At 45.8% G+C, this 19,735-nt stretch overlaps 1 protein-coding gene across 1 annotated transcript in view; it reads left to right on the forward strand.

The window, feature by feature from the left end:
* The first annotated feature begins 408 nt into the window (after positions 1–408).
* SLC6A11 (solute carrier family 6 member 11) overlaps positions 409–19,735 on the forward strand; it is a 222,249-nt gene continuing 202,922 nt past the window's right edge. Inside the window, exons 1-4 of the mRNA XM_075005057.1 lie at positions 409–628; positions 5,709–5,843; positions 5,974–6,114; positions 9,058–9,148. Coding sequence (XP_074861158.1) covers positions 409–628; positions 5,709–5,843; positions 5,974–6,114; positions 9,058–9,148 — 587 coding nt within the window. The remainder of the gene's footprint in view (positions 629–5,708; positions 5,844–5,973; positions 6,115–9,057; positions 9,149–19,735) is intronic.

Raw genomic sequence — 19,735 nt, forward strand, 5'->3', positions numbered from 1 at the left:
GACAGGAGCCCCAGGTGGTCTTTGCGTGTCCACCTATGGTTCAGGAGATACCTGTAACAGGAGCTCCCAGCTTGTCTTTTCATGTCCATGTATGTTACGGTTCTGTAGCACCTTAAAGACGATTTTATTTATTGTGTCGTGAGCTTTTGTGGGTAAGACTCGAGCTCACAACCTAATAAATAAAATTATTAGTCTTTAAGGTGCTACAGGACTGCTTGGGTTTTGTTTGTTTGTTTGTTTGTTTGTTTGTTTTTGTGAAGCTACAGACAACACGGCTACCTGTCCAAGTCTTTATATTACAAGAGATGCAAAGATCAGATGCAAGGTTTGTGAGTGGTGGTTTGTTGTTGTGAGAAAGTGATTTAAAACTCCACACTTCTTTCTCTCTGCCCCAAGCTGGACGGAGTCATGACTGCTGAAAAGACCATTCCCATCATTAATGGCAAGCCAGAAGATGCTTTGGACCCTGAAGCCTCAAGTACCAACCTGGTCCACAGCAACGACAAGAAAGTGCATGAGAGAGGCCATTGGAACAATAAGGTTGAATTTGTGCTTTCGGTGGCCGGGGAAATTATTGGGCTGGGAAATGTCTGGCGATTCCCATATCTCTGCTACAAGAATGGAGGAGGTAAGATGGCATCGCGTGTAGAGTCACAGTTCACCAGAAACACATGGTAAATCAACAGTAAGCGGATGCTTTGCAGTGACATCTTGCACTGGTTGTAAAGAACTGGAACTTTAAAGGACTTCAGTGAAGCATTTTGCAGCTGTGCAAAATTAGGAAATATTTTGCTTTTCTGCAAAATGTTTTGCAATTTCTTTTCACTTTTTTTTGCATCTGTGAAATATCATATTTGGTGAAGACTATAATGCAAAAACTCGTGAAATTAAGTGGAAAGCACATTATACAGAAATGGATAAATTGGCTCAAAACTATTTTCACCCCAATGGTTCCCTTTTAATACGGCCATCTCGTGCAAAAGAGACTAATGTACTATTAAACTGTTTTTGTGCATGTAAATGTATGCGTTCAAAAACAAAACAAGAACTAAAACTCTGTGACCCCATGAGGAACAGCTACAATATAAAGTAATTGTGTACTCTCCAAAACAGCATACTTTGCAAAATACATTTTTTATAATGATTTAAGGGATTTGTGTCAACATCTGAACTTTTACGAGGATTGTCTTCTGGGCACATTTGCCTCTTTGGTTTGTTGTCTGTCAGATCAGAGCCCTTTAAATCAGTTGCACCCAGATTTATTTTTCCAAAAGGAGTAGAAAGGGAGGCTGGATTTGTTAGTTGTAGAAGGGAAGCTAGTCACTTTATTTAATATAATCAATAACATTAGATACATGAAGTCATGGAACACAAAGCACAAATTCATGCTATACAACAACATAAGATATTTTAGGTATTATTTATAGCTGGTATCAAACACGTAGAGTGTAGCATTTGACAGTTATGAATAAACACTACATCTGTGGTAGAGCTACCAGTGGAAAAGTGATTAATCAAAATAAAGATTAGTTTAGATGTATAGTCAGCTGGACATAGACACTCCTTCAATTCAGGCCTAAAGCAAATAGCTTCAGAGAAAGACAATGTGCTGGGTAGCTGATATGCACACATACATAAAAAGACCCATTCATCAGTAGGTTTTCTCTGCCAACAATGTCAAATTTATCCCCATTGTCACTCCACCTAGCAACAGGAGGGAAAATCCTGACCCTTCTGTGTTGGCTACAAGTCTAAAGTCTGCTGCCCGGTAGGTGTGTTTGCCTTGTAACTTGGCTCTAGTTCCTTTACCCCTGCACTTTGGCAAAAATGAGATAAAAAGCTCTGCTATTCTTAAGAGGTCACTTATTGATCACTAGTTGTGCTTTTATTTTTATTATATAAAGATAACAAGCTGGTTATGAAATGCAGAATATGGTTGATGCTAGTGTGTAAGACTTGTCTCAAGCATTTTTTTTCTGGGAAGACAGAAAAATCTTTCAGAAATAATATTTTAAAGACACGAAGATACACACCCTTATTCCTGTGGTATCATTCATCTTCTCATTAGCTATGCGAATAGTATATCTATACATTCTAACTGGTCACCATGTGAAATTGCCATTTTCACCAGTGTTAGCTTCACACAGAAAGTATTTCAGACATGTCTGTTTTTATATTAGTGTAAACATTTTAGTTAAATAACAAACTCCATCTTCCTGAAGACAGAATGGCATGAAAAAACAAAATATAGAATTCCCGTACCACCAATGTTAATGGCAACATTGTGTTACCTTCACTGGGGCCAGGATCTCACCCCCAGTCTGCTCCCAGCTTTTTGTGCAACCACACTGACCTTAGAGGCGATGCTGAAACTGAAATCAGAATTGGGCTCATTTTATATATGGATTTTCTGCTTCTGTATGTGAAATACAGGTCAGGGTTTGTGAAATTGTCTCTGTTTGTTTCAGGGTGACCAGATAGGAGAAAGTGGGAAAAATTAGGATTGGATTGGGAAGTAAATGTGCCTATATAAGAAAAAACCTCAAATATCTGAACGTCTGGCCACCCTAATTCAATGGTTCCCAACCTTTTCACTACCGCAAACCCCTAATCACCCCCCAAACTGTTTGTGGACCCCCAGAATCATCCCTCCAAACAATTCGCAGACCGCCATCAAAGCCAATTCTAGACGCTATGCACAGTTCATTAAATGAAAAAGGAAACCACAACATAGATTTTTGTACAGCGACTAGTAACATTATTAGAAGCTATTTAATTTAAAAATAATGAGTATAACTTTGCAATTTATTTAAAACTTATTTTCTATGATCATGCTTATTTATTTTGTTTTATGGACCCCCTGCAATACCCTCATGGACCCCAGGGGCCCATAAACCCCAGGCTGGGAACCACTGCCCTAGTTTTTTATGGGAAAGCGCTTATTGGTGATAGTTGATTGTCTAATCAGATAAACGGCCTTTTATAATTTTAGGCCTGTATCAGAGAGGTAGCCAAGTTATTCCGTATCTTCAAAAACAACAAGAAGTCTTGTGGCACCTTATAGACTAACAGATATTTTGGAACATAAGCTTTCACAGGTCTTTGCTCACAAAAGCTTATGCTCCAGAATATCTGTTGGTCTATAAGGTGCCACAGGACTTCTTGTTAATTTAGGCCTGCTATTGTTTGTATGCCCGTTTGTTTGTTCGTTTGTTAGAGGATAGAAAGCCTGGTTCTCCTCTCAGTTACACAGGTATAAATGTATTGGAGTCACTGAAGTCAGATCAGCCTAAAGCTGGTGTGAGAGGAAATCAGTCCCAGGCTGTGTGAAATAAATTGACCTATCAGGGTCAATTCCTATCAGAAACTGTCCTGTCAACTTTCCTCAGTGAGGACGGCCAGGTACTTCGATTGCAAATCAGTTGCTTCTAGCTGCGTGATTGAGGTGGTTAGACTTGTGTATCTGCAGTCAGCTTAACTTGCCTAGTGTAGACCAAGCCCCAGCAAGTCATCTCACACTCCCGACTTAAACGGGTACTTACAGGAAAGTCATCAAGCCTGTGCATGTGACCAGCAATTCTCCAACTGTGGTCTGGGAAGTTTTCACTGGCGGGCTCTGCAGAATGAAATATTAGGAGAAGCCAGGCTTCAGAGAGGTTGGGCGAGGAAGTGGTCTTTGAAGAGACCTCTCTTTAGCTATAGGTCTGCAGACTGAAAATTGGAGGTCCACACGATGACACATTGGATTTCTGAAAAGTAGGCATACTTTATCTCCTGTGCTAGATGTGAGTGGCAAACATCATCCAATATTCAACATAATGGGTAGCAGGTTTAACTAACAAAAGGGAGTTTTTTCTTTACACAGCACATACTAGACCTGTGGAACTCCTTGCCAGAGGAGGTTGTGAAGACCAAGGCTTTAACAAGGTTCAGAAAAGAGCTAGATAAATTCATGTAGGTTATGTCCATCCGTGGCTATTAATCAGGATAGGTAGAAAAGGTGTCTGTAGCCTCTGTTTGTCAGATGCTGGAAATGGGTGTCAGGCAAGGGATCACTTTGTTGGTTTCCTGTTCAGTTCACTTCCTCTGGAGCATTTGGCATTGGCCTCTGTTGGAAGACAGGATACTAAATGTGCTAGATGAACCTTTGGTGTGATGCAGTATGGCTGTTCTTACTTTCTTATTGCAATGTTCTCTGGTTTTGTATTGTTAAAATCACGGAATCGATGGTTATTTATACAGCTATAAAGTTGCCCTGAAACAAAGCCCCATAACTTTTGGTTGACTGTGAAGATTCAGATGGTAAACATATTATTGTAGCTAGAGTTTAAAATATCTTGTGAAGAAAAGACAGGAAACACACTGCGAATTTAACTTTGTTACTTTGAAATGGACCTCGTGTCCATGTAATTGGAGTGGAAAGTCTTAAATCAAGCTCTGATTAAGGTATGCCAGCGTGGTATGCTCAGGAACAGAAGGCAGATCTCTAGGGCCTGGCTTCTGCCACTCTAAGGCATGATGAGTAGTGCCTTCTTCGGCCGCTAGGCCTCCTGAAATAAATGGACCTTTCTGACAAGAGAAAGCTCTGCACAATGTGAGTAACGGTAGCAGAATAAGGTCTTTTGTAATTGTTGGTTCATCTGGTCTGAGTATGAATTGTCTGATCCATCGCTGCATTTATTAGCCATCTTTGGTCTCTTCCTCCTCCGGATGTATGCCCTTCTTCCTTTGCTTGGGTCTCAACTGGCTATCGCTGTGTGCTAAAACTCACCCTTGGCCTCAATAGCAGAGTCATATGCTGGAAGGAGCTTTTCTTTCATGTTCTCTTTGCACTGAAAAGGGTTCCTCATGTTCTCAGCTACATGGACTTCAGTCTTAATGGAAATTGGACAAATGCAACTGAGATTATAATTTGATCTAACACAGTTACCCTTTCTCACCATTTTGTTAATGCCTAAGCCAATCCCTTCATATTTGTTGCTCCAGTTTTTCCAGGTGTTGTATGTAAATAGTTTTACAGTCTGATAAAACCTTAAAGCAATATTTGTTTTCAAAGTTTATATGACAGATAACACAGTATAATTCTGTTGTACCTCAGTTAATAAAGGAAAGAATGTTGCTACTGAGCAAATCTTTGGCCCTAAACTGTGCTTGTATATGTTGTATTTGATCTTGGATGCTTTGTTAGTTTCCTGCTGTGTGAAGTTAAACATTTTAATATCTGGTGTATATCTTCTGATCAAAGGCTAAAGTCCTGTAAATAGTCCCATTGGTTCTCTGGCTAGTCATATGATTCTCAAAAACCAGAGAACTCGAGTGGCTCACAATTTTATCCAAAGCACTTGGTTACTGTAAAATTTTATCTTCGTAAGGATATTATTATTTCCATTTTACAGACGGAGAAATGAGGCACAAGGTAGATAAGTGACTTGCACGTAATTATACAAGAAGTGCGAGGCCGAGCTGGGGATTGACGGCAGGTGTCTTGTTTGCGAGAAACACTGTGGGAGTAAAGAGAATGGACCACCCCATAGACATGAACTTTTAGCTTTTAGCGCCTGATCCTTTCTCCCATGAGTTGTGCTTTCTCAGTTGGTTTCAGTAAGGCTTTGTAGGGTCCTTCCTTTACTAAGGAAAGAAAATTTCTTACTTTTCTTGCAAGGATCTTTGTCTTCTCTAACCAGTTCCCTACTGATGTTTGCTTCTAGGTGCTTTCCTCATTCCATATGTGGTTTTCTTTATTTGCTGTGGAATACCAGTGTTTTTCCTGGAGACTGCCCTAGGGCAATTCACTAGTGAAGGAGGCATTACATGTTGGAGAAAAGTTTGTCCGCTGTTTGAAGGTAACTACTAGTTATTTTTTTTTAATGCATTATATGTTTCAGCAAAATTAGTGTTAAGATACGGAGAAAAAAGTATGAAAAAGCAAATGGTTTCTGTAATTAGTTTCTTTTCTGTATTTTTTTCCTCCAGGAATTGGATATGCTACTCAAGTTATTGAAGCACATTTAAATGTTTATTACATCATCATTTTAGCATGGGCTATCTTCTATCTATTTAACTGCTTTACCACAGAGCTCCCATGGGCCACGTGTGGACATGAATGGAATACAGGTATGGCCCCAAAAATCTTAACAGCTAGAGGAATTACTTAAAAGCAATGGGTTGCTAAATTAATTGCAGGGACCACATTTTTTTGCTGGTGGAAATTTGCCCATTACCACCGAAGTCAGTAGGAATGCAAAAATCACATGTGCACGGAATTTGGCCTGCAGTATCTATCAGTGTTTATAGAAGAGTTTTGTGAGGTTCATGCTTTTGGGGTGTGTTCATTTGTTCTCAGCATTATATAACCATTTGTTCTTGTCAAAAATATTAACACTGATCAGAAGCCCTAGGCCTGTCTTAATTTTGAAAGACAGGGCTACATCCTGGGATCACTGCTCAGGACTGTGTCATACTTTCGCTTTTTCATATTCAGTGAGTTCAGCTTAAAAACGACAGGTGCAGTGTGGCTGTCTGATTTTCATCCCTCCCTTACGGAGACAAACACCCACTGAAACTGGTGGGTGTCTTGCCTGCTTAAATTAAATCAGGAGTTTTGTATCTGAACTTTCTATTCAGAAATCTGTAACTTTGGTGTATTGTATTTTTTGGTGGCATCTGGGCCCACTTCTGCAAACTCCTTGCCGCACCAATAGTCCTGTTTATGTGGTTTACTCCTTGGGTGCAGGAGGGTTTGTAGGATAGGGCCCTATATTTGAAGGTTTGTCTTAAAAATGCATATTCCATTTATCACTGTGGGGGTGTCTACATGTGCTGCTTCTTCTGGAAGCATCATGCTAATGAGCTAGCCGGAACATGCTAATGAGGCATGGATGCAAATTTTCTGTACCTCATTAGCATATTGGCATGTGCTTTGGAGTCCAGAAGAAGCTCTTCTGGACTTCGAAGTACATGTGCAGATGCGTGGCCTGGGGGGATCTTCCGGATGGAAACCCTCCTTCTGGAAGCCCCTTCTTCCCCAAAATTTTGGTAAGGGTTTCCTTCTGGAAGATCCCCGCAGGCTGCTTGTGATGGGGTTTTGGGGTTCCCCAAGCTTTGCACCCTGTCCGCAGGCAGGAGAGTCTCTCACTTAGCAGGAAAACAGCGGGTTTATTAGCCGACAGGACACAGTATTGTACAGAGGAGTCAGTACAGCAGGCAGAGACAGCCAGTTCAATCCATGTTGAGGAGAGGAGGCCCCAAGGGGCCCCCAGAGCTGGGGCCTTGCCGCCTTCTTTGTCTCTCTCTCCCTCAGCCCAGACTCACTGCTTTCCAGCTCCCAGTTCCAGTTCAAACCCCTCAGGCTCCACCTCCTCCTTTGTTTGCAGTACAAAGGTGTTACCTGGTCGTCAGGGTTACCCTCAGCAGGAGCCTCACACCCTCTGTGAGCCACACACACACACACACACACACAGGTATCCCCCACTCCATCACATCTCATCTGCACGTGTACTTCGGAGTCCTGAAGAGCTTCTTCAGGACTCCGAACCATGTGCTGACATGCTAATGAGGTGTGGAAAATTTGCATCCATGCCTCATTAGCATCTTCCGGTAGCACATTAGTGTGCCACTTCCAGAAGAAGCAGCACGTATAGGCACAGCCTGTGAATGTTTTAAGCACAGATTGAACTTCTTTCATCCATCACCCTTGGGATCTGACCAGGGGCAGATGAGAAAATTTGCCAGACTACAGGAGGTCAACATTGTCTAGCATATTACAAACACTATCACTGCCTACTGGGCTCTTAGAAGACATTTAGGGGTAAATTACAGGTAAATAACAGCACAGAACTCTGAGAGCCAGGGCTGGTGGCTGGAAACAAACTTCACAGGACCTTGGGAAACTTGGCTACACCCATGATAAATAGGTATCCGGCTAACTAAAATAATGCTGGATTGCAGATGTTGCCGGATGAGAGAGTGCCGGATTAGAGAGTTTCAATGTGTACTGCGTTTCACTCCAAAGGACGAGCTTAATGGTTTGTGGAACTCAGTGCCCACTAATACTTTCATCCTCTAGTGTCATGAATAGGTTGTAGTTTTCATACCATTGATTTCTGCCCCTTCCTGCCCCACCTTAAAATACTGTCTGCCCTCACCCCTTTCAGCATACTGCAGCTTTAAGCATTCTGCAGCTTTGTGGCTTTGACTCATTCCCATTGGGCCCAGTCCTGCAGACTGTGCAGCCCCACAGCACTTTCTGATGTGTTAAGAATCAAGGATCAGGCCCCCTGGTGGTGTCCTTTTTCACCTCCATGCGGTGATGCCTGATCTCTGTTCACATCAGCTCAGTAATGCTGAGCTGCTTTGATCTCATCATCCTTCCCTTCACCCTGACCCTCCTTCCTATACCAGAGATAACAGCACACCAGGGAGTAACTTTCTCACTTGCCTCACTGAAGTCAGTGGACATGTCTTGCTGGCACAAAGTGATTCTTGAGCCAACTGTTGGCTTTGGGAACTGAACCTTAGTTAGCCAGATGGAGCAGGATGTGTGCTTTAATGCTCTAGCAATCACCACAGTTCAAAGCTTCTTTCACCACCTCGGACTTTGCACTGGCTCTTGAAACTACAGCTTTTCAGTCAAAAAGGCCTGTAGAAGAAGGTAACATGCAGGAATATCTTCTGGGATGACTTTGAGTGAGGTGATGATCAAACTACACCTCAGTGGCTTGAGCATTGGCTTGCTAAACCCAGCATTGTGAGCTCAGTCCTTGAGGGGGCCATTTAGGGATCTGGGGCAAATAGATTTAAAAAAAAAAGGGGGTGGTGGTGGTGCTTGTTCCTGCCAAGAGGGCAGGGGACAGGACTTGATGACCTCCTGAGGTCCCTTCTAGCTCTATAAGATGTGTATCTCCATAACAGAAGTGACAGTGCCATGCTATTTTCAAATGCCTGGAAAGCCTTTCTTTGCTAAGGGGCAGTTCAGTTAGGCTGGTGGCATTAAACAATGAGCTTGCCCTAAGAGAGGTGTATTGCAAACTTCACAACAAACTTTTTTTTCTTTTACAGAAAACTGTGTGGAATTTCAAAAACTTAATCTGAGCAACTGCAGTCATCTCTCTTTGCAAAATGCCACGTCTCCAGTCATGGAATTCTGGGAGTAAGTCTACACAAACTTTCCTTTCAATTCAAGCATTGATTTACCTTCCATAGGTGCAGGAGGTGGTGGCGCTAGCAGGTGTGGCAGCACTCCTGGCTTGAAGCAGTTTATAGTTTGTTTCAATGACTCTCATTACCCCTCCCTCTCCCAATACAAACTGTCCCAACCTGCCTGCCTGCTAGGCAACAGTGACATGAAAAGCTCAACTGGAAGCTCTTTTCACATATAGCAAGAAGGACAGAGTAAGAGTTTAAAACGTTACAGGATAACAGAAAGGAGACATTTAAATGACACAAAACAAATAGCAAATAACATTTTTCCTGGGGAGATGTTTTTTGGATATGGGGCCAATTCTGCACCCCTATAGTGCCTTGGAGTTTTATCTGTACTTTAGAGAGCGTAGTATCAAACCCACATTTGCCAGAAGAGGTGGGAGAGTGGGTGATTTAAAATATTTGCTATCCAGATCTTCTGTTGCTTGGAAGAGATGCCCAGTGTACATTGCTTGATACAAAATCTGCAAGCTCCTCATAAAAGCAAAGTTCTAATAATCAGCTGACATACTACATCATACATTACTTGTTCTGTATCCAGTTAATTGTGCTAAGAACCTGGCTTCCCAGCTTGGGGTAAGGGAGTCCTCCTTTGAACATACTAGGGAGGAGGATTGAATTTCTACATATCTATCCTTTTTTTTTGATATTTTCCTTGTGTAGGTACTTACTGTTCAAGCTTTTCCATTGCCAAGGCACTTCCTGTTTCCCTATACTGCAATTTTACAGGAAGAATCCTCATGTTTCCAGTAACGGGCAGTATAGAATCTGTCTACCTGATAAAAATAAGAATCATTTAATGTATTGCTCTGTTTAAAATGCAGATCCTTTCCTGGAGCACTAAGTAAGTGGGTCAGGGCAGCTTGCGAAAGCTGGCATGACAATTGCTATTTTAACTATTGGCTTTGTGATGAAGAGTCTTGAGATTTATTTATTCACGGTGGTGCAAGTAAGCAAAAAGTTCCTCCTGGTACATATGGGGGAGGTACGCCAGCTGAGGGGAGGCCGGCTGATCTCCCAACGTCTTCCCAGGTGACTTCAGTCCCCAGCCCCATCCCCTGCCCCTCCACAGATCTGTTCTGTCTGTGTACAGGGCTGACAGTTCTGCCCCTTTCCCACCTGGTAGGGTCGGCAGGGAAGGAAACAGAATACTGCTAATGTAGCCCTTAGCCCTGACTCCCAGGCCCCAGCCCTGTACACAGAGCCAATAGAGGGGCTGGCGATGACTGCTAGGGAGTCTTTCCGGTATGCCACACTAGTTAAAAACAACATGCCCTTACCGACCCACTTACACTGCTGTTTACTCCTCCCCGGTAATAACAGGAGTGATTTGATCACCTTGTGTCTCCAGGATTCTGATCTACTGGGTAATTTAATAATAGTAATTGTCTATTGCCAAACTGAAGATTACTTCGAGTGCTTTTTTTTTACTTTGAATTGTATGAAATTTACGTTCTTCACTAGTGGTTTATTTAACAAGGTGTATGTAGCTGGACATGAGTTCTGGGGAAGATACAATGCCCTTTAGGACACACAAAGATGGAGAGAGTTGTTTTTAAAACACAGCTATTGTTTAACATTAGTAAGCATTTTAACGTCATGTTCTAATAGCAATTGGCAGATAGGACCCTGTTTGGAAGCTGTCCAACATATGGAGTTTTAATCACAGCACTTAGACATTGAAAATTCCTATTAGGCCATGTAGTGGGACCATCTCCCATGGGAGAGCCCTCCATTGACATAGAATCATAGGGTTGGAAGAGACCTCAGAAGGTCACCAAGTCCAGCCCCCTACTGGAAGCAGGACCAATCCCACATAAATCGTCTCAGCCAGAAATTTGTCAAGACAGGTCTTACAGACCTCTAGGGAAGGAGATTGTACTACCTCCCTAGGTCACGCATTCTAGAGCTTTACCACTCTCAACAATGAAATAGTTTTTTCCTAATATCCAACCTGGACCTCCCAACTGCAACTTGAGACCATTGCTCCTTGTTCTGTCATCTGTTCCCATTGAGATTCTACTACCTCCCTAGGTCACGCATTCTAGAGCTTTACCACTCTCAACAATGAAATAGTTTTTTCCTAATATCCAACCTGGACCTCCCAACTGCAACTTGAGACCATTGCTCCTTGTTCTGTCATCTGTTACCATTGAGAACAATATCTCTCCATCCTCTTTGGAACTCCCCTTCTGGTAGTAGAAGGCTGCTATCAAATCCCCCCTCACTCTTCTCTTCTGTAAAGTAAATAAGCCTAAATCTCTCAGCCTCTCCTCATAGGTCATGTGCCTCAGCCCCTTAATCATTATGGTCACCTTCTTCTGCACTCTCTCCAGTGCGTTCACATCCTTTCAGTAATGGAGGGGCCCAGAATTGGATGCAATACTCCAGATGCTGCCTCCCCAGTGCCAAACAAAGGGGAAAAATTATTTCCCTATATCTGCTAACAGTGCTTTTACTAATGCACCCCAATATGGTGTTAGCCTTTGGCTACAACGGCCTAGTGTTGGCTCATTTATATCCAGCTTCTCATCCACTGTAATCCCTGCCTGTTGTCTAGATCTTGTGTTCAATAAGCCACACGGTTGGGAAATGTGAGCTTTCCAGGGCAGGTGCTATTATCTAAGTATGTTGTAAAGTGCTTTTAAATGTCTGTACACAGCTGTTGCACTTGAGGTACCACAGTGATGTCAGTATTGAGACACCTGCCCTCAACTTACAGTCCAGTCCGGTGGAGTGTGGCACTGAGAAATATTGCTCACTGAGAGATATGAGGTATGGAGAGTACATAGAGGAGGGTGGTACTTAAAGGGGGCTAGTCAGTGGGGCTAAGGCTACACTATTGTTTCTATTTTGTATCCCGAAATAGAAACCTCAAGGCCAAATACCACACTCGAAATAGCAGGGCCTTCACAGGGTTCGAAATGAGATGCCTCGAAATAGCTTACACAATTTGCAGAACTCAAGTTGTGTGGCTTATTTTGAGCAAGGGCTACAGTGTAGTCCTGGCCTGGGTGTTCAGGGAAAAATCCCCAGCTGCCAAGACATCCCTTCTTCCTCATGGAACGAGAATGACCGGGATGTCAGCAAAATGCTCCTAAAGTGGCAGACTTCTGTCAGGCGATCACGTGGGTCCAGATAGAAGCCTGCAGTTTAGATGTAGCGTTATTGTTTTCTGTGCCTCATAAACATTAAGGACATGTCTACTCTACAGTTGTTCCGGAATAGCTTATTTTGGAGTTATTATTCCAAAATAAGCTATTCAGAAATAATGCATCTACACTACAGGAAAGTCCCAAAATAAGCAAAACTGCTTTGAGGGTCTCTAATCCCAAATACTATGTCTACATGGCAGCTTTATTTCTAAATAAGCTCTTCCAGAATAGCTTATTTCGAAATAACCCCTATTCCCTGTCTACATAGCCCCTATTTTGAAATATCTATCCCCACTGTCCCAGGAATAGTGCCTATTTTGAAATATCTATTTCAAAATAGGCACTTTTCCTGGGACAGTGAGGTTTACCAAATTTGAAATAAGGCACCTACGATTTTTAAATTATTTTAAAATAGCAGTTGCATTGTGTAGATACTTGCAAAGTTATTTCAAAATACATGCCCTAAGACGTATGAGGTAAGACAGTTTGACACAGATCTGAGTCACAAAGGATTTTGGATATTCTGAAACTTGGAGAGATATGTGTCTGTGGCTTTACATGAGCATTAGAGGCCAGTATGAAGTTGGCTTCAAGGGGTGCACATTAATTTAAAATACACAACCAAAAATGCTTAAAGCAGCAAAGAAAACATGGTAGCATAATTAAAACATTATTATAGAAGAAGGCTCCTGATGAGATGGTGTCTCTAGGGTAATAAACTCAAACTTTATTTGTGACATCAGATAAATTGTGACAAAGTAACATCTGTGCTTTCTGGGAGCATACCCCATCTGTTAATAGTCTACAGTGCAGTGACCTTTTGGTACTTCTCTGGGGTGGGTTTTCCTCTGTTGTTGCATGGGGACAAGCTGCTGATAAGGCTAACAGTTTGCTAGCCAAAAGATCTTAATAAAATTAAACTGTTATTTGTTTTCCCAGGTCAAGTAAAACTGATGTGGTGTAGCTTTCTCTTTGGAGTCTGAATAGGCTGTCATCCTGCTGAGAAATGTGTTTGTCTAGTGAAAATTTAAGTAGGTGAAGCTTTTCATGTTTTCACAATTTAGCAAAGACATGATCAGAAACTGGGCAAAATAAGTAAATACAGTCATACCCCAAGATACACTCATTTGGGTTATGAGAATTCAAGTTTATGTGGAGTTTGATTTAAAACCCTTACCTCGTCTTACAAGGCATTTCCTCGAATTTATGAGGACCAATTTCAATTTCGTGCACCTCAGCAGGACGTGGACGCCCTCCAGCGGGAGAAAGGCTGTGGCTCCAGGCAATGGCTGCCCGCAGCTGCTTCCTGCCTGGCACATCTCTCCGCAGCGCCCAGTAGTGGTTTCCTGGAGCCCACAGCCCAGCCTTTACCTGTGGCTGGTCTGGGTCTCTGCCTTGGCTCTGCAGCTCCCAGGTGCTCCCAGGTGCTCCCGCGAGACGTGGCTGCTGGGCGTGCAGCCCATCCTGGCCCTTCCCCTGCCGCTCACTCCCTGGGCAGCTAGGGGGCTACCTCTGCCCGCCCTGCACAGCTGTGCCTTGAGCGCCGCTTGCCGCCTGTGGCGTTCCTATACATTTAGCACCTTGGACACTGCTGGTGGGGCCTCTCCACTGTGCAGCCCCGCACGATCGAGGCATCGCCCCTTGCCAACTGGGGGCCTCCTGTGCCTGCCTAGCTCCCCGTGCAGCCAGCCCCTGACACTGCCCCTCCCCACTTAACCTAAGCTGTGCTCAGGCTGGGCTGCCTCCCCGTGCCCTGCTCTGCCCTGCCTGCCCCCTTGCATCGGCCCTGCTTCTGCAGCTGCAGGCAGCTACCCGACTTTGCGCCTCCCTCTCAGGTGCTCTTCCATTTCCATTCCCCTGTCTCTGCAGGTAAACAGACATATTGTAGAGTAATTAATGTAGGGAAAATGCCTTGTTAGGTTGTGTTATGATAACTAATGTTAACTATTGAAGTAATTGTGTTCATTTTAATGGGATTTGGTGTTGTTTTAGCGTAAATGGGTGTAAATTTTGGGGCTCAGGAACGCATAAAATTTTTCGCCATTGAAATTAATGGTAATTACATTTTTGATTTACAAGAATTTGCCCTAAGAGGAGTTTTTCAGGAGCAAAGTACCCTCGTAAGGCGGGGGAAGACTGTAAATGAATAAACCAACTGACAAATTTAGGAATGTATTTGTTTAAGAAGCTCTAGGAAAATTGTGGTTGTTATCTAGTTCTTGTGAAAGGAGTTGTATGGATTACATAGGCAGCTGTAGTCCTGCTCTGAAAAGCTACAGCGGGGGTAAATTCTGTATGCTGAAGCCACCTCTTGGAAAGAGGGTCATTCAGTCTATAATCCTCCAGCACTGATGGAGACTGTCAGATATTCACAATGATGATGCTTTCTTCTGGTGTGCATTTCCAGCTCATGTAGGCTATGCCTATACTACAGCGATCTTTCAAAAGAAGTTTTTCCAGAAGATCTCTTTCCAAAAAACTTATTTCAAAAGAGTGTGGCCACACACAAAAAAGCGAAACAAAACATTGATCTGGTCTCTCGTTAGAGGGAATCCATACAGCCTCTGCTCTGTCCAAAGAACATAACAGGTATTGAAAAAATCCAGTGCCACGAGGACTGCTGTTTTGAAAAAAAGGGCCTGCAGAGCATCTATGCGTGTTTTTTATCTGAAAGATGCTTTTGAATGGAGGTGCTCTTCCTGCTTGAACAGAAGAGGGCTTCTGGAAGAACAGCTGCGTTCTTTTGATTTCGGATTGAAAGAGCACATCATAGCTGCGTCTACACGTGCATGCTACTTCGAAGTAGCGGCACCAACTTCGAAATAACGCCCGTCGCGTCTACACGCGTCGGGCACTATTTCGAAGTTAACTTCGACGTTAGGCGGCGAGACGTCGAAGTCGCTAACCTCATGAGGAGATAGGAATAGCGCCCTACTTCGACGTTCAACGTCGAAGTAGGGACCGTGTAGACGATCCGCGTCCCGCAACGTCGAAATTGCTGGGTCCTCCGTGGCGGCCATCAGCTGGGGGGTTGAGAGATGCTCTCTCTCCAGCCCCTGCGGGGCTCTATGGTCACCGTGGGCAGCAGCCCTTAGCCCAGGGCTTCTGGCTGCTTCTGCGGCAGCTGGGGATCTATGCTGCAGGCACAGGGTCTGCAACCAGATGTCAGCTCTGTGTATCTTGTGTTGTTTAGTGCAACTGTGTGTGGGAGGGGCCCTTTAAGGGAGCGGCTGGCTGTTGAGTCTGCCCTGTGACCCTGTCTGCAGCTGTGCCTGGCATCCCTATTTCAATGTGTGCTACTTTGATGTGTAGACGTTCCCTCGCTGCGCCTATTTCGATGTTGGGCTGAGCAACGTCAAAGTTGAACATCGACGTTGCCGGCCCTGGAGGACGTGTAGACGTTATTCATCGAAATAGACTATTTCGATGTCGCAACATCGAAATAAGCTATTTCGATGTTGGCTGCACGTGTAGACGTAGCCCATGTGTGGACATTCCGTGCGTTCTTTCGAGAAAGGGGTGGATTTTCTGGAAGAACTTGCTCGTGTAGACACGATCATAGAGTAGTTGTCCTCTGGGAACTGAAGTGCGTGCTGGCTCAGGCTGGATTGAAAGCAGAGCTTTTAAAAGATAGAAAATCCTTATCCAGATACTGTCTCCTAAACAATCCAGCCCTGTCTTTAAATAATTGTAAGCTGCAGGACCTTTTTCAGTAAGACAGTAATCAGCAGGTTTTCTGTGTCTGCCTCCCATGTAGTTTGAACTTTGCCCATTCAAGTGAATGGGAAAACTTGCATTAACTTTAAAGGTGCACGATCAGGCTTTACGTCACACTGGCCGCGTCTACCCTAGCCCCATCCTTTTGGAAGAGGTATGGTAATGAGCCACATCAGCAGATGCTAATGAGGTGCTTCCATGAATATGCAGTGCCTGATTAGCATAATACCAGCTGCACACACTTTAAAAGTGCTGCTTTCAAATCACACGCTACCGGTGTAGACAGGGAGTTTTTTGAAAGGACCCACCAGACTTCGAAAGCCCCTTCTTCCTAAAACCAAATAAGAAGAAGGGGCTTTTGACACCCGGGGAGTGGGGGAGTCCTTTCGAAAGGCCCCTGTCTACATGGGCTGTGCACTATTCAAAAGCAGCGCTTTCGAACCGTGTGCAGCCAGCATTATGCTTATGAGGCGCTGAATATTCATGGCAGCACCTCGTTAGCATCTGTCAATGTGGCTCATTACCATTCCCCTTCTGAAAGGAAGGGGCTATTGTAGATGTAGCCACTGTGTTCCTCCCATGTGATTTTCCAAGAAGCAGAGTTATGCTGTTACTTATTCACAGAGCAACGCGAAAAATATACAGATGTGGGGGGGAAAGAAAACAGACAAGTTGAACCTCTCTAGTCTGGCATTCTTGGGAGCCAAACCAGAGAATTTGGTGGGCCATGGGAGGCCAATATTGTCTAGCAGCATTATCAGCACTTCGGCTGCTTACTGGGCTCTTAGAAGACATTTAAGCTGGGTCTATGTGACAGCGCTCTTTCGAAAGAGTAAACATGGAATGATGACATTCGAAGTTTCCCCTTTTGAAAGAGCACAGCTGCACAGAAAAAGTGGATCGAATCCTCAATCCACTCTTTCAAAAGACCACTCCGTTCTTTCGAAACGGAGCGTCCGCACAGCCCCAGGCACTCTTTTGAAAGAACGGAGCAGGACATGCCATGGACAGGGTTGCATGGCAGACAAGTCTTTCTGGCAGCTGCAGCCAGCCGTTTCCTTCCCAACACCCGCACCCTGCACTGAGGCCCGCCAAGCTGCCACAAGCCAAGCTGAGCCTATGCAGGAACCAGAGGGCGAGCGTGCAGCTTAATGGAGCTGCAGCAGCTGCTCCTGGCATTGGACACTGGTCTTCTGGATACTGTGCTAGCCATGCTGTACAGAGTTGTCGCAGCTACCCTGCACCTCCTCCGGTGGCTGAGCTGCCCTGTGGAGTCCTCCCACCCTGGATCCTTTCATCACTCCACTGGGTGCCCCAGCGCCTCTGGAGCTTGGTGGGGCACCAGTTCAGGATGGGCAAGGCCACCGCTGGGGCTGTCCTCATGGAGGTAAGGCATTCTCGGGTCACATGCCCACCACAGGGTGGGGTCTCCTGGGCAAAGGGGACCCCTGGAAGCAGGGGACTGAGAGGTGACAAGGGGGTATGGGGAGCTGGGAACTCCCCACCACACCCTCACGAAAGCACATGTCCTCCATCTCACACAGGTCATCTGGGCCATCACTGTGATGCTGCTCTACAGGGTTGTCCATATGGGGGATCTGGATGCAGTCATCATGAGATTCACTGCACTCTGCTTCCCACACTGCTTCGGCACCCTGGATGGGCACATATCACCATCCACACCCTGGCTCACAGTGCCAGCCACTACATTAATGGAAAAGGCTACCACTCAGTAGTGCTCCAGGCCCTGGTGATTCCCAAAGGCTGGTTCATATAGATCTGTGTGGGCTGGGTGGGCCAGACACATGATGCAAATGTGTTCTGGAATTTGGGTCTTTGCCAGCACATGGAGGCCAGGACCTTCACCCCCTAGCGGAAGCTCCCAGTTGGGGATGTCACTATGCCACTCTGCATGGTGGCAGATGCCGCCTACCCCCTGCAGTTATGGCTAATGTGGCCCTAAAGAAGCCACCTCGACCCCACCCAGGATCTGTATAGCACCTGGCTGAACCAGGCCTGCACTGTGGTGGAGTGAGCCTTTAGGCGCTGAAGGGGCAGTGGCGATTCCTCCTCTTGCGCCTGGAGGTCAGGGTGCAGAACATCCCACAGTTGGTGGGTGCCTGCTGCACCCTCCACAACATCCTGGAGGAAAAAGTGATGTCTATGTGTAGAGGTGGGCAGCCAAGTCTGTCCCTGGGTATGAGAAGCCAGCTGCAGCCCCCAGTCGCCAGGCCCACCGGGATGGGGTCTGCATCAAGGAGGCCTTCTTTGCTCATGAGTCCCACTGACCCCACCCACAGCCATCCTTCACCATCCCCCTCACACTGCCACCCCTCACCGTCCCTATCCCCACATCAACTCCCACCATCCCTTCACAAAGAGCATGGAAGACGGGGATCTTTGGAAAACAAAACATTTACTATAAACTATGACTAAACAATTGTTATCAAACACAAAAATATGTACTGGGGGAGGTGGGCAAACTCTGTATATTGGGGGTGCTGGGAGGGACCTGAACCTGGATGGGGAACAGGAGAGATGGGAACGTGGATGGACGTGGGGGATCAGTGAAGGGAAGGGGTGGAAGGCCGTGAGCCCCATTGACCTGAGCATCCCCTCCCTTCCCGGGTTCGGGGTCCACAGTGGGGCTGATATGGGGCAGGCCGCACAGGCAGGTAGGGCGATGGGAGTGCTTTGGCGGGGGGGTGGCAGGGGTCTCAGCAGGGAGGGTGGAAGAGGGGGCGAGAAGGTGGGCCATATTTGCCACATGGTCCCAGAGGATGACTGTTATGCCCTCTAGGCTGTTGAGGAGCCTGTCCCAGGCTGCCGCCAGACCACATCAGCCTCTTCCAGCCGAAGGCATCGCTCAGCCTCCTCGGCCTATTGGCAGCTGGTGGTGTGGTCCCCTGACCACCTCCGAGGTCTGTAGCCACGGGCCTCCCATGGTGCTGCTGGGGGGTGGTGGTGCCTGGGCCCTCTCTGTCACCTCCAGGGGGATGTCTTGGAAGATGGAGGGTATGGGACCGTCCCTGCCCTCGGATGGCACAGCTGTATGGAGAGACAAAATGTGTATCAGTCCCTTATCGTGGCCCTGAGGGCTGTACCCCTTGGGGCCACATCTCCCCCCTTGAGGCCACATCCCTGATCCAAAGGCCCAGCAGCCATGGGGTACTGTGTGCACAGAGCGGTTCCTTGCCCAGGGGGAAGTTCTCTGGTGTGTTCCAGCTCCACCTATCTCTTGTGCATGCCGCTCATGGCGCTGTCCACGGGAGCGGGTGCTGAGTGTCCCTAGTGGCTGTCATGGCATGCTGGGGCCAGGGCTGGCCGGGATGTGTCCGGGTTGGGACCACTGGGCATGTGCATGGCCTGCTAGCAGCTGTGTCTCCTCTGTTCCACAAGCCAGGGTGCATGCCTACTGGGTACTTATCAAATGGTCCCTCGCCAAGGTCTGGTGTTGCCTGGCTCCCAGTCGCCCAACTGGATGACCAGGATGGCAAGTTGATGATGAGGTCCCCCTCGTCCCGGGACCACTCTGTGGAGGGGTATGGCTCCTGGCCCTGGCTCCCTGGTCCTGGCTCCTCCTGAGCCTCTGCCGCTGGCTGGTCCACAGAGGTGTTGAGGGTGATATGTGGCAAGGAGCTGTCCTGAGGACCAAGGATGGC

Source organism: Carettochelys insculpta, chromosome 11, assembly GCF_033958435.1.
Source record: "Carettochelys insculpta isolate YL-2023 chromosome 11, ASM3395843v1, whole genome shotgun sequence".
NCBI lineage: Eukaryota > Metazoa > Chordata > Testudines > Carettochelyidae > Carettochelys > Carettochelys insculpta.